Raw genomic sequence first — 13,094 nt, 5'->3', positions numbered from 1 at the left:
TATGTGTAATAAAAAGTTTTGAGTCTTAACGATATGTTAATATGTGAATATATCTAGTCTAGAACACTTTATATGACAAAATATGAAAGTTCAGAGCTGTACTGTGAGAATTCCCCATATTAAAAATAAAGTAAAAGTTCAGCTGGCGTTAAAATCAAACTAGATTAAGTCAGAAGTCCTTAGACTGCAGCCTGAAGTTTTACGAACACATTCAGCAGCCACAGAGCGATCTTTTCACAAGTTACCTAAAGTAAGAAGTAGATGAATAACTAGTTACAGTACAGAGAATAAACTGATCAAAGGCTTCGTATTCACAACACTTCAGCATTAATTTAGTTTCACATCCACCGCGGAAAGACCAGGCTGATGTGAGCCTTCAGGCTCTGCTGTGTATACTTAACATCAGGTCCAGATAAATGCCAGATATAAATCCCCACAGACTAGGAAACAGTATGGATCTCTTTCAAGTCCAAATATCTTCCGATTAATGCAGATATTAGTCTGTTTGTCTCTTGTTTTCACCCGCTCCTCACAGAGCAGACTTCTGTGTTTTGCAGCCCATACTCAACCATAGTGTGTGGTATCATTTCAATCATGGTGGAGCTTCACCACCCCATTAGCGCTTCAGCAGACCCACTCACTTCCTGGAAATATACACAATAACTTTCCATTGTATCATAAGTGCCCACACCATCAGCAGTGGACTTAATGATGCATTAGCTCTTGTCTTCTTCAGTAAACAGACCACACTTCATTTCCACTGAAATCTACCTCCTCTGCATTTCTCCATCACTGTCTTTGTACATCAAACTTTTTAAAGAAGCTATTCAGAAATTTTATCTTCTGTATGCTATTTTGTTCAATTTAAAATACTCTGAATATGAAAACAGCTAAATGCAGACTTTACAGCACAGCTGTCAAATGCTCTCCAACAAAACAACTCTCTGTTGGTGAGAACCTTATATTAGATCTTGGTTGTACACAGCTGGTTCATTTCAACTGTCATGCAGCAGGTGCTGAAAGAGTGCATCTGTATCATGATAGGCTGTTTCATTATAACACAAGGCAATAAACACAGACACAAACACACACCTCCCAAAGATGAGCTACGGTTGGTGCATCAGCCCAGGAGTGCTCTGCATTCAGTCCACTCTTCCCATTCTTGTAGATCACAATGGAGAAGGATTTATCAAACCACCTAGAAGAAAAACAAAAAAAGGAAGATGGTGAGAGAAGATTTGGTGACTTGGTGCAGTTTTAAAGTCTGTTTCATTACAAATCCAAAGCAACGCAGGGAGCAACGTCAAACAGTAAATATAAACAGCAAATATGCCTGTTTACAAACAACTTATTTGGATATAACTCTTCCCTTTATGTTCTGCAGTTATATGAGGAGTTTAAAATGTTAAATCATCGCCTAGTCTCAATACTGTGTGGTTGGTCTTATCTTCAGCTGGCACAAAACTCTAGTTGTGACTATCATAGGACTCAAACAAAACTAAAAAGCAGAGTTTGGAGTTTTTTCATTACGCCCATCTAATTATTTTCCTCTGGGATTTCCTCACCTATCATAGCATTTCCCATGGAGTATGGACTTGGCATAGCGGTCCAAGTTTCCAGCAGGGTCCTCTCCCCTCATGCCTTGTTCCTCATCATCCAAAGTCACAAAGAAGGCTGCTCTCTCTATGGCGTCCAGCGATCGCTTGTTGATACCAGAGCTGAAGTACTGTTTCCTCATCTGAGACCAGGGAATCCTGAGGAGTGGTCACACTGAGTCAATAAAAGATATTGATATCTGAAAAGATATGAAGCTCTGTAAATATTAAGTTCATTTCATTAGTTGACAAGGTTTTCAAAAATGGGCCGAAGACCTGATTGGGTGGTGGATTTAAAAGAAGACTGGAGAGATTGTAAAATTAATGGTGAGAGAGTCTCTTGCGCTTCAGCCCCTCCACTCGTGGAGGTCGGTGCTCACAAAAGGACCAGCAACAATCAGAGGTGTTTCAGTGGGTAAACCAGGTAAACCCAATGAAGAAACTGGAGCACACGAATCACTTGAGGACGTTTAATAAGGTGCAGAGGACTAACGTTTCGACGCGCACTGCGTCTTCATCAGAGTCAAACAGTACTGGTGCAGTTTGAAAACCTTAAATCCCCTCCTGAATAAAGAGTTACAACACTGATTGGTTGTTTGAGGTGGGGCGTCAGCCCGCGGTGGACCAATACTGTGACAGCACTCATGTCAAACTATCTATTCCAAACAGGAATATGTGAACATACTTCACAACAAATATATACAAAGTATACAATATTTACCAAATACATAGACCGACAATGTAGACGGTAAAATGTAACATACTAAGCGTAACAAATCCACATATTACAAAAAACATGAGAGGCTAAGTTCTTCATTCAGTCCAAATGGTTCAACTGTGTTAAGGGTGTATATCCAAAATGCCTCCCTCCTGAGGAGCTTGTTGACAATGTCACCACCCCTCAGGGAGGGAGAGATTTTCTCAGTGCCCCAGAAGCGGAGGGTTGCAGCGGAGCCGTGATTTACCTGTTTGTAATGTCGTGCTATTGCGTAGTCCATATTGTTGTTGTGGATGGCTGCTTTGTGTTCTGCTAAGTGTGCTTTGAGGGGACGTTTAGTCTGACCGATATAAACCATACTGCAGGGACATTTGAGCATGTAGATGACGTGTGTGGTACTGCAGTTTATGAAAGAGTTTATGGAAAATCTTTTACCCGTCCGGGGATGACAGAAGTGTTTGGTATCAGAGGAGTCTGAGCATTGAGCGCAGTGACCACACCTGTAAAAACCAGGGGAAGGAGCAGGCAGCCAGGTGGCTTTGTGAGGGGGTGGTGTTGTTGTGTGGACCAGTCTATCTCTAAGGGAGCGGGCTCTTCTAAACCAGATGAGAGGAGGTTGTTCACAGATCTGCTTTAGGGCCGGGTCACTCTGTAAAACGTGCCAGTGTTTCATAATGGTGTGTTTAATTTGGCCAGCGATGGGGGAGAACTCCGTAGAGAAACAGGGGCGTGAGGATGTGGGGGGGGCGCTGTGATTTCTCGAGGAGGCGGGGTCTGTCGGAGCGCACCGCCCGCTGATAGGCTGCTTTGATGATGTCTTCCTTGTAGCCTCTGCTCAGAAAGCGCTCGCTTAGCTCCGCTGCTTTGCATTCAAACTCATCGTCTGTACTACAATTTCTTTTCAGACGTAAAAACTGTCCTGTTGGGATGTTGTTGATGAGTTTTTGAGGGTGATGGCTGTCGGCTCTGAGGAGTGTATTTCTGCTTAGTGGTTTGCGGTAAATTGTGGTCTCCAACCCTCCTTCATTGTTTTTATAGATGGTTAAGTCCAGAAAGTTTATTTTTTCATTTGAATGTTCGACGGTGAAACGTAGATACTGTGTGGTGGAGTTAATATAGGCCAGAAAATCATTGAGTTCGTCGGTAGTGCCAGTCCAGAGAAACAGAATATCATCTATGTATCTTTTTCAAAGTGAAATCTTGGGGAGAAATGAATTATTATTCGCATTGTGAATGTATATTAGTTACAACAAAGACAGAGCACAGACACACATGGGGAAGGGAGGTATCAATGAGAAGTTGCCGCCACCACAGCATCTTTTTCAATGCAGAGCTTTCTAAAGACATGAAGTCAAGAAAAAGTCCAAAAACCCCTTAATTCTAAGCTTTCAATCCTTAATTCTGTGCAATATGAGGGATATTTAAGCGAAACATAGTTGTGGGAATTGAATCATTAAAAAGGAAAACAGAGTTATTATACAATTATTAACAAGAAAAAATACTTCATGAATTAAGCTCACATTGCTGCATGATGTTATTTTTTTACATGATCTTTTTAAAAATGCATAGTTTAATGTAAAATACAATATCATGTGAGAATTGTGTTTGCTGCTCAAGAAACTTGAATCTAGTGAAGACATCAGAGTTTAAACCCATGCCACAAATCTTAGATAAAAGCCAATCAAGAAATATACAGTATAAAGGTTGACATAAATGTGATAAGAAAATTAGATTTAAATTAGATTTATCTTCAAACATGGCTGTAACAGATAATTCTTCACATATCGTTACTACATCATCATTAAATATAGATGTACAGTACTGTGCAAAAGTTTTAGGCATGTACAGCGCTAAGGGTTCTTCACAGGTCCTGATGTTCCACAGCCCCCAGCTGAAGAGAGGAGGGAGAGCGGCCAGAGTCAGTGTCGACACATTTGACATGTACATGTGTTGCTCAGCAGCCAAGGTCAAGCTTAATGGCATTTCTTTTGTCCGGGCCTTTGCACCCCTGGTAATACGCCCAGCAACCACCAACAGTTTTCAGGTGCTTAGAACATACACACGACAACCAGGGGGTTGCAGCAATCCTCCTACCCACCCTAACAGTACCCTAGGCTATGTTTAAGCACTACATCTCCCCATAACTCTGCCCTAAAGCTGTGGTTTTTGTTTTGATTTCATCAGATTATTTTCCCATGCCCTTGGTAATATGCAAAGACATCCAGAGCATGCCCTGGGTTGTGTCAATCCTCCTTCCCGCCCGATGGGGCCCTCAGGTGGGTGTACTTGCCATTACATGCCGTACTTTAGCCTAAAACTTCTGCACAGTACTGTATATAAATAAATATATACATATATAGAAATATAAAAGAAAATAAGATAGATTTATGGCCAGGACAGCCATAAATGTATCTTATTAAATTGTTGGTGCTTCACTCGTTCTCTTGCTTTCTATATCATTCTCTTATCCTGCTCTGCATCCCTTTCTCTCCTGCATCTGCTTCTTCCTCTTTTTCTTCTTGTCCCTTTATCCTTCAACCACCCCAACAGTGTCAGCAGATGGCTGTCCAACATAAGTCTGGTTCTGCTCAAGGTTTCTGTCTGGAAAAAGAAAGTTTTTTTCTTGCCACTGTGCTACATGCTACATGTTGCTAAGCGCTGAGTTATTAAAGGATTACTGTTGGGTCTATTGTTATAAATAATCAAACAAAGGGTGCAGTGTAGACCTGCCCTCTTTGTAAAGTGTTATGAATTGGGGCTATACAAATCAAGAATGATTAAACATTATCATCTCAAATTTTATAAGCTGACAAAAAAAATCAAAAACTTATTTTTGACCACAAGAGGACTTCATGTGTACTTTCAATCATACACTGCTAAGATATTTCATTGAAAAAAAAAAAAAAAAAACTTCTGTGATTTATTGTTCACTTTAGTTTACTGAAGACATATAGACCTTTAATCTTTCCACCTGCAGGCTGCACACATATTTTCCTCTTACATGTGGGCAGATGTACCCAATGTGACCTTTCTGAATGCGCAGATAAAATTTTCAGTGGTGGTCTTATCTGTCATTTCCATCAAGTACACAAACAGGAACCAATTGAGACTGAGCATCATTTTCTTGTCTGAGTTATTACTGAGTCACAGAGAAAAGTGATTTGTTCAGTTTCTGTTACAATTTCATGTTTTTCTGCAGCACAGTGAATATTGGTAGTGTGAATTTCAACTAAATGACATCTGATTCATCTCAGACTCATTGAATGAGAAAGATCCAAATGCAACCATCTCATTTGAAACTTGTTACAAGACAAAGTTATCGATCAGTCAAAAGCTCCTGACCACAGGTTGTTTATGTGTCAAATGGTTTTGTTAAAACAAATAAATAAGCAGATATTCAGTAGCTACTGTACGCAACATCACTTTCCGTAACCTCAAGTCAATAACCATCCCAGCCCTCATGAACATGTTAGCTACCAACCTGACCACTACACACCCTATAACCACAGCTGATGCCCTAGTGAATTACTAAAATACAGCACTATCCCTCAGCCTGGATTCTCTCACCCCTCTGAAGACTCGCTCAGTCTCCTTTACCCACCCAGCCCCCTGGTACACTGCTAAACTCCGCTCCATGAAGGCTTCTGGCCGACAGCTGGAGAGACTTTCTAAAAAATCTGGCCTCACCGTCCATCTGGAGGCCTATAAAGAGCATGTGCGCTCCTACAAAGAAGCTCTCTCCAGAGCAAAGTCCAGCTACCACTCATCTCTCATCAGACGACACCCAACTCTATTTCAGCACCAAACCATCCACTCAGCTCCCTCCCCACTCCCTGATAAACTGCCTCCATGACATCAAAGCCTGGATGACCTCTAACCAACTCAAACTCAACAGCAATAAAACAGAGCTCATGGTTGTGGCCCCCAAAGTGCTGCTGCAGAAGGCTGGAGATCTCATGCTCGATGTGGACGGGACCTCCATCTGTCTGTCCTCCGAGGTCCGAAACCTGGGCGTCATCCTGGACTCCACCCTCTCCTTCCAGTCCCACATAAAATCTGTCACCAAATCTCAAGAACATCTCCAGACCCCGACCATCACTCCCTGATTCTGTGGCTGAAACACTCATTCATGCTTTCATAACCTCCCGCCTGGACTACTGTAATGAAGTCCTGTCTGGAGTACCCAGTAAAACCCTGGACGGGCTTCAGTACATCCAAAACTCTGCAGCTAGAGTTCTCACCCACACTAGACCCTGGCAACACATCACTCCAACCCTCATCCACCTCCACTGGCTCCCTATCAAGTCCCGTATCAACTACAAAGTCCTCCTCCTCACATACAAATCTCTCCATGCTCTGGCTCCCCCAGTACCTTTCTGATCTCCTCCATCCATACACACCATCCCGCAACCTTCGATCTTCAGACACCGGCCTACTTTCCATACCCAAAACCAAACACCGAATCTATAGAGACAGAGCTTTCAGTGCTGCAGCCCCCACCCTCTAGAACGCTCTTCCTGCAGACATCCGTAGCGCTCAGTCTCTGGACATTTTCAAAAAACGTCTCAAGCACCACCTATTCACCACAGCCTACAGTCTTCACTAAACCACCCCTTACACTCATCCTACCCCTTACATAGTTTGTCCATGTCTATGTGCTCCTGTAAAGCATCCTTGGGTTTCTTGAAAGGCGCTATATAAATTCAAGATATTATTACTATTATTATTACTGTATACTTGGATACATACTGTGGGCTTAGGGAAAAAAATCCCATTTAAGGGACGATGTCTCTAGATGCATGTTAATAGATCAGTGTTTGTTGTAATTAAATTATTAAGCTTTTAAGTCTTTTTTTACCACTTCTTTCAACTTTCCATTCATTTTGTTCATCCTGACATCTCCTTTATCAAAAATATTGGATTTAAGGGTTTGAGCTTGTATTTAACAATGGCTCGCACATCAGCTGCAGTAAAGTGTAAGCAGGGCATAAAAGGCTCCTCTGGTGAGGACTGTGTACTCTAGTGCCATCTAGTGATGGTATAGGCCATTGCAGAGCACACAACACAGTCACAACACACAACATTGTTTATGTTTGTGAGAATTTTATTTTTACTAAAAGTTCTTCTGTAGTTATACCAGGGAGCATTGCATGTCAATATTTTGAAAGACAATTTGAGACAAACCTTTTGAGTCCTGCGTGAATTTTACTTAATGTAATACACTTTTTAAATTAACTGACTTAACTACTAACATTTCAGTCAGTTTTATTGATTTCTATATATTCTTAAATCAGTTTTTCCATCTCAGATATCTTTTAGATTTTCATTATCTTGTTCTTTTTACTCAGGGATGTCAAAATAAAACTTAAAGGAAGAAACTTGATCAGATTGTTTGTGAATTAACTTTTAATTTGTGAAGAATACATGCAAAAAACATGAAGGTTACACATAACTAGGAACACAGTTATTAAAGGTGCTGCAAAAACGAACATCAGAATCGCATACACTAAACTCAGCAATTCTGAACTGATTCAATATGTCCAAGAATTGCTCATTTCACATGTGTGGCTCTATGTGGAGCTGTTTAAGGTTCAATTTATTTAACAGGACAGTGTGCAGTGTCATTGAGTATTTACAAAAATAAAAAGATTGCTTTTTTTAACATTATTGTGTCTGACATACTTGTGTATTGCCTGCACTGTCTGGGGTGCTGTGAGTTACTCAGCCTGTCCCGGTTTGAAAAAAAAAAAACGTTTTAAGACTCCCTGTGGATTGTATAATCCTTGGTTTAAGGAAACCTGACCTTATGTGTTCCCTAAGTGTGCTAAAATATACTAATGCAGCTTCTATAGGAATGGTACTTAAGTCTGAACAACAGCCAAGAACTGCTGACCATGGACAATAAAAAAACAAACAAAAATCTATCATCTTCTTCACTTCAGAGACCGGTGATGTGGTTTAATGAGTGACTGTGTTAACTGGTGACTTCACAGAGCCCTTTGTTTAGTTTTTTTATTAAGTTTGTATCTTCTGATCATATATTGACACAGCAGAAAATGTTCAGTGTTTTAACAAAGTTTTACGTACAACAAACAACACAGAGCTGAAAAGTCATCAGTAAACATGGTTCCTAGTTTAACCACAAACATGAAGGCTTTGTCAACAGTGAAGGCTTTAGCTTTATGATCATTTTTCATATTTTTCATTAGAAATATGGGATGTGTTTTAAATCTGGAATTGCTTTAAACTGAAAATTGATTCTGAATCGAATCATGACCCCAAGAATCCTTATAGAATTGAATCGTGGGATACTTTAAGATTAATATCTCAAATATTTATACTGTCTATCTATGTCTGTTAAGCAGTGTTTCTTACAGTATAAATGAGATTATCCATAATTTACTAAACACAAAAACTAATTAACTGACAGTTTACTACTTTATTACTTTAAGTATATCTTTTTTATTTTAGTATTAATTTTACTTTTATCTGGTGTTCATAATAAATTTCCAATGCAAGGCATTTTATTTATAATCTTAATGGGTAAAAAAAGGCAGTATAAATAGTGATACACTACCTCTGGTAGACAGAATGGAGCTTGTCACTCCTTTTTGACCTGTCACTTTCATTTTGCTTCAGTTTGACCCAGGACCAAACCACCACTCAGCCATTACTTTGCTCTACAGGTAAAAAACACAGCCACACACATTCTCAGCTTCACCCTGTAGTTCCTACCTCTCTCCAGCAGTGAGAGCTCCCAGTTTCTCCTCTCCAGGCTGAGGGGGTGAAGGGTCATCAAGAATCCTCTGGATCTGGTACTCGATTTCTCTTGGTGACAGCAGTCGGCCGGCCCGGTACACCCAGAGACGGAAATAGCGTCCCTTGTGGTACACTGCCACAAACTCGCTGTCCAGCCAGTGCTGAAGCACATCTGTGGAGCAAAGGAGGACAAAGATTTTTAGTTGCACTGTCAAGCCACTAAAAAAAATTAGATGATTGATTACAGCTTTTGTGATTAATTAATTGCAATTAATTGCATGTATGGATAATATATGCATGACTGCATTGCAAGTAGCTTTACCGTATACTCCTGTTTGTAACTGGTTATATTGATATAAATTTATGTTTTAACTATACATTGTTCTTCATGCTGGACTCTGCTTTTCACATTATTAAGAGTTCATTCATTATTTACTGTATCTCATCTGTTTGATTACTGATAAAAGTTGCGTTGTTATTCCTCATCAACAAGTTTTCATTACCCACGAGTAGGGCTGGGCTATTAATTGCAAATTAGATTAAATCGCAATATGGCCTGCTGCAATTTTCTGCTGCAAAAGTTGCAATATTTCTTGAAGTTCAAATGTGTCAAAATACCAGTTCAACATTTTTTGCAGCAGACATTTTATGCACATTGTGCAAACATTCTAAATATTCCTGGTTTATATGTTTTCTTATCTAAAACAAGATGACATAAAAACAATAATTCCTTTATTATAGTAATTTGCAAACTTCCTGTAATTCCAAATTTATAATATGAGCCAAAAAAAACTGCAAATAGATATTTGTTTTGAATTGTTTTGCCCTAGTATATTCTATCTAATATTGTGTAGGTTATAATATATATTTAAACAGATTTGTCTGCACATCAGTAGATGAATTTGGCGTTTATGGGCCTAGCACTAAAGCAGGTCTGTGCGTGTTTGTGAGCGTACATACTAACACAGGCGGGGGGAGATGGAGAAACTGTCAATTATTGAATCCTGGGGGGTACGTATCTTTTGGATATAAAATGATAAAAAAATCAAAAGACCATATAAAGCTGGCTTTGTTTTAATCAGGTTTACAATGCTATGGTGGCTGGTTGTTGAAAATAGTGATGTATGACGTCAGTGCAATCAATGTGTGATGACTTTTGTGTGATTAACGTCTTATCATAATAGCACTAATTTTCAGTCTTGTGGATTGTTTCTATTGTTTTTGCTTCACAATTACATCGATTATCTTGTGAAACATCTGCTGATTTGTAGAGTAAGCTACTTAAACATCTGCTCAAAGGATTAAAGCTTTTGCTCAAACCACTCCACAAAAATGTTTACAGATGTGTTCAACAATGGGAGTCATGTACAGCATTTCAGTGAGATCAGCTCTGTGTGAGTGTGGGTTACCGGTCTCGTCTCCTGGTGTGCGTGTTGTGTTGAACATCCTTTCACACTGGGCGGCACACAGAGGAATAACAGTACCTGGAACACGACTCTGTCACAAACACAAACAAAAAAAATGCACGGACACAAACATCTGTTTTTAACATCTTTGTCACTCAGTTTAATTTCATTTTCACTTTGACAGTGATTTTCAGGAAAGATGTAGTTTAGAGTTTTGACAGATTTTAACACACAGTTTCTGTCTTTTATTGTGTTGAGCCTTCAATAGTTTTCTACTTTTTAAAATGTGAAAAGGTCTAAGATCTTACATCTAGTTGACCTATAAAATATTATTTCAGAATACATATTTCATGCAGCCAGTGACTGCCCTTTGTGTCCTACTATTGTTGTCCTGTGTTGCTGTCTATTAGTGGTGTTGAAAACAATCTTTACCATGATGCGTCATGTTACAGACATGGACCCGATGCTTACTGAGGGTGCACTCACACTAGGCAATCTGTACCATGCCTGGCACATTTGAACCAAAAGTGCTGCGGAGGGGCGCAGGTGGCCCAGTGGTTTAAGGCGCACTCCATGTACACGGATGGCCCGGGTTCAATCTGGCCTGAGGCCCTTTACCGCATGTCTCCCCCGACTCTCATCCCTGTTTCCGACTCTATCCATTGTCCTCCTCTATCAAATCAAATAAAGGCAAAAAAATAAATCTTCAGAAAAAAAACTGGCTTTACTACTACTACTGGCTTTGGGGAAATTTTCTCTTGTTGTGTCAGTCTATGTCAGTCTGTATGGATATGAATGTGACTAAAAAGCACTTACTACCTTTATATAAGCCCAGATATATTTAAAGGTGGTTCTCTGGGTAAAAAGCATGAAGGGGTTGAAAGCTATTGTATCTCCCATATTATTGTTTGCAAGGGTTCACCAAGCAGCATGTGACAAACAGCACCATTAACATGCTGATTTTTACATACAAAAAGTCCAACATAACACATTTTTTTCATATAAATAAATATATATATTTAACAACTAACACATATCTCTTGCTCTTAATCCTGCTGCATGTGTCTGTGTGTGACCTTACAGGCTTGAGTTCCTCCCTGTTGACCTTTCGACGGTAGAGCAGCAGGGCGGTGATGGTGTTTCCTGCTCTGGCTGCCTGCACCGAGGTTGGGGCCACATACAGGAAGTCCTGAAAAGCATGCAGATTAATTACTGGAAATAAAGAAATAAAGTGAAAATGTTTTACAACTCAACAACAAAGTAGGCTTAAGACATGTATGAAAAATGCCAGAACATATCAGAAGTTAAGACCAGACTGTTTCTAAGCTGTGAGTAGTAAAAGGCAGCTGGTTACCATGCCATAGTAGTTACTGTTGACCATAATAGGACCTCTGCTCCTCAGGTAGATGTATTCCTCCCACCAGTCACTCACCTGGAACCAAAACAGTACAGTCAAGCTGGATTTGCACTTAATTTCAAAATAAGCAAGATTGAGAAAAAACTTCTTAACCATTTGAGGCCTGCAAAAGAGGAAATCATATCAAGAAAAACAATCTCTATTCAGTCTGATATGTTGTGCAATTTAGGAACTTAAACTTTCAGTGATGCAATAGTTCCTTCAATTCAGAGTGATTAAAAAAAAAACATTTGAAGGAGCTTAAGATGGCATGAGAGACTGAATGGATGCACATCTGTGCAGTATCCAGTAAGTGTCATTCCTAAATAAAGCTATATTCTAATACAATAATAACTAGTGATTTGGGGTGTTGCAGCCATTAAAGTAAATGAAGAGGTAAATGTCATAACCTAAGCAGGATCTGGTGTTACTGTTTCTATGATAAAAAAGGGACACAGAAAAATAATGGGAACACCCATTAGTAAGCCCAGTGTAATTAACTGCACCATCCTATAAACTGTCCTGTAGATGAATCACTGTACTTTAATTTCAAACATTCTCTATTATGGATTATCCTTAAAAACAAACTGAGGACAACTTCCATATGTCTGCATTTATATCAAAATTGAATTGCTAAATAATTTTGAAATGTACAATGAAATGTCCCACGGTGAAAGATGACTTGCTAGTATTTCACGCCTGATAAGGAAATTCAGTATACCAAAAACACTTTTAAAAAGCTAAAGCCTGACCATGCAATAACTGGAATGTTATTTCTTTTCCAAAAAGTAATAACAGCCCATATGGGATTAGCTTTTTAACTCTTGAAAACATTATAATTTCAGCTCTTGTGTGACTGAAGACTCTTACATAGTTGGTTGCCCATAGAGCTTTGAGCTTCAGGTAGCGCTGCAGGCGGTTTCCCAGGTTTGACTCAAAGTGAATGGCCAGTTCAGTCATTCGTTTGTACTCTGGGTCAGCCAACAGTGGACGCACAGACTTAAGGTACTGAAAAGAAAAGAAAAGGTCAGAGTTGGTTTTAAAGAATGTACAGTTTAAATAACTGCCCAATAATCTGATATCAAATTTCTTTATAAATATCATTACATGCACAGTACGTAGCAGATGATTGGGAGAATAAGTAAATAAATGTGTGGCAATGCAAACTAAGCGAGATCCAGGACAGTTTATTTTTCACTAATTGTCAAAAGAAACTTAAG

At 39.4% G+C, this 13,094-nt stretch overlaps 1 protein-coding gene across 1 annotated transcript in view; it reads right to left on the bottom strand.

Annotated features, from left to right (window-relative positions):
* cpt1a2b (carnitine palmitoyltransferase 1A2b) overlaps positions 1–13,094 on the bottom strand; it is a 50,316-nt gene that overhangs the window by 24,725 nt on the left and 12,497 nt on the right. Inside the window, exons 6-12 of the mRNA XM_041817180.1 lie at positions 12,745–12,882; positions 11,833–11,910; positions 11,560–11,667; positions 10,482–10,569; positions 9,049–9,244; positions 1,566–1,754; positions 1,093–1,198 (exon numbers count right to left, since the gene is read on the bottom strand). Coding sequence (XP_041673114.1) covers positions 1,093–1,198; positions 1,566–1,754; positions 9,049–9,244; positions 10,482–10,569; positions 11,560–11,667; positions 11,833–11,910; positions 12,745–12,882 — 903 coding nt within the window. The remainder of the gene's footprint in view (positions 1–1,092; positions 1,199–1,565; positions 1,755–9,048; positions 9,245–10,481; positions 10,570–11,559; positions 11,668–11,832; positions 11,911–12,744; positions 12,883–13,094) is intronic.

The sequence above is a fragment of the Cheilinus undulatus genome, linkage group 21, assembly GCF_018320785.1.
Source record: "Cheilinus undulatus linkage group 21, ASM1832078v1, whole genome shotgun sequence".
In the NCBI taxonomy this organism is placed as follows: Eukaryota; Metazoa; Chordata; class Actinopteri; order Labriformes; family Labridae; genus Cheilinus; species Cheilinus undulatus.
This window is presented reverse-complemented; position numbering and strand designations above follow the sequence as displayed.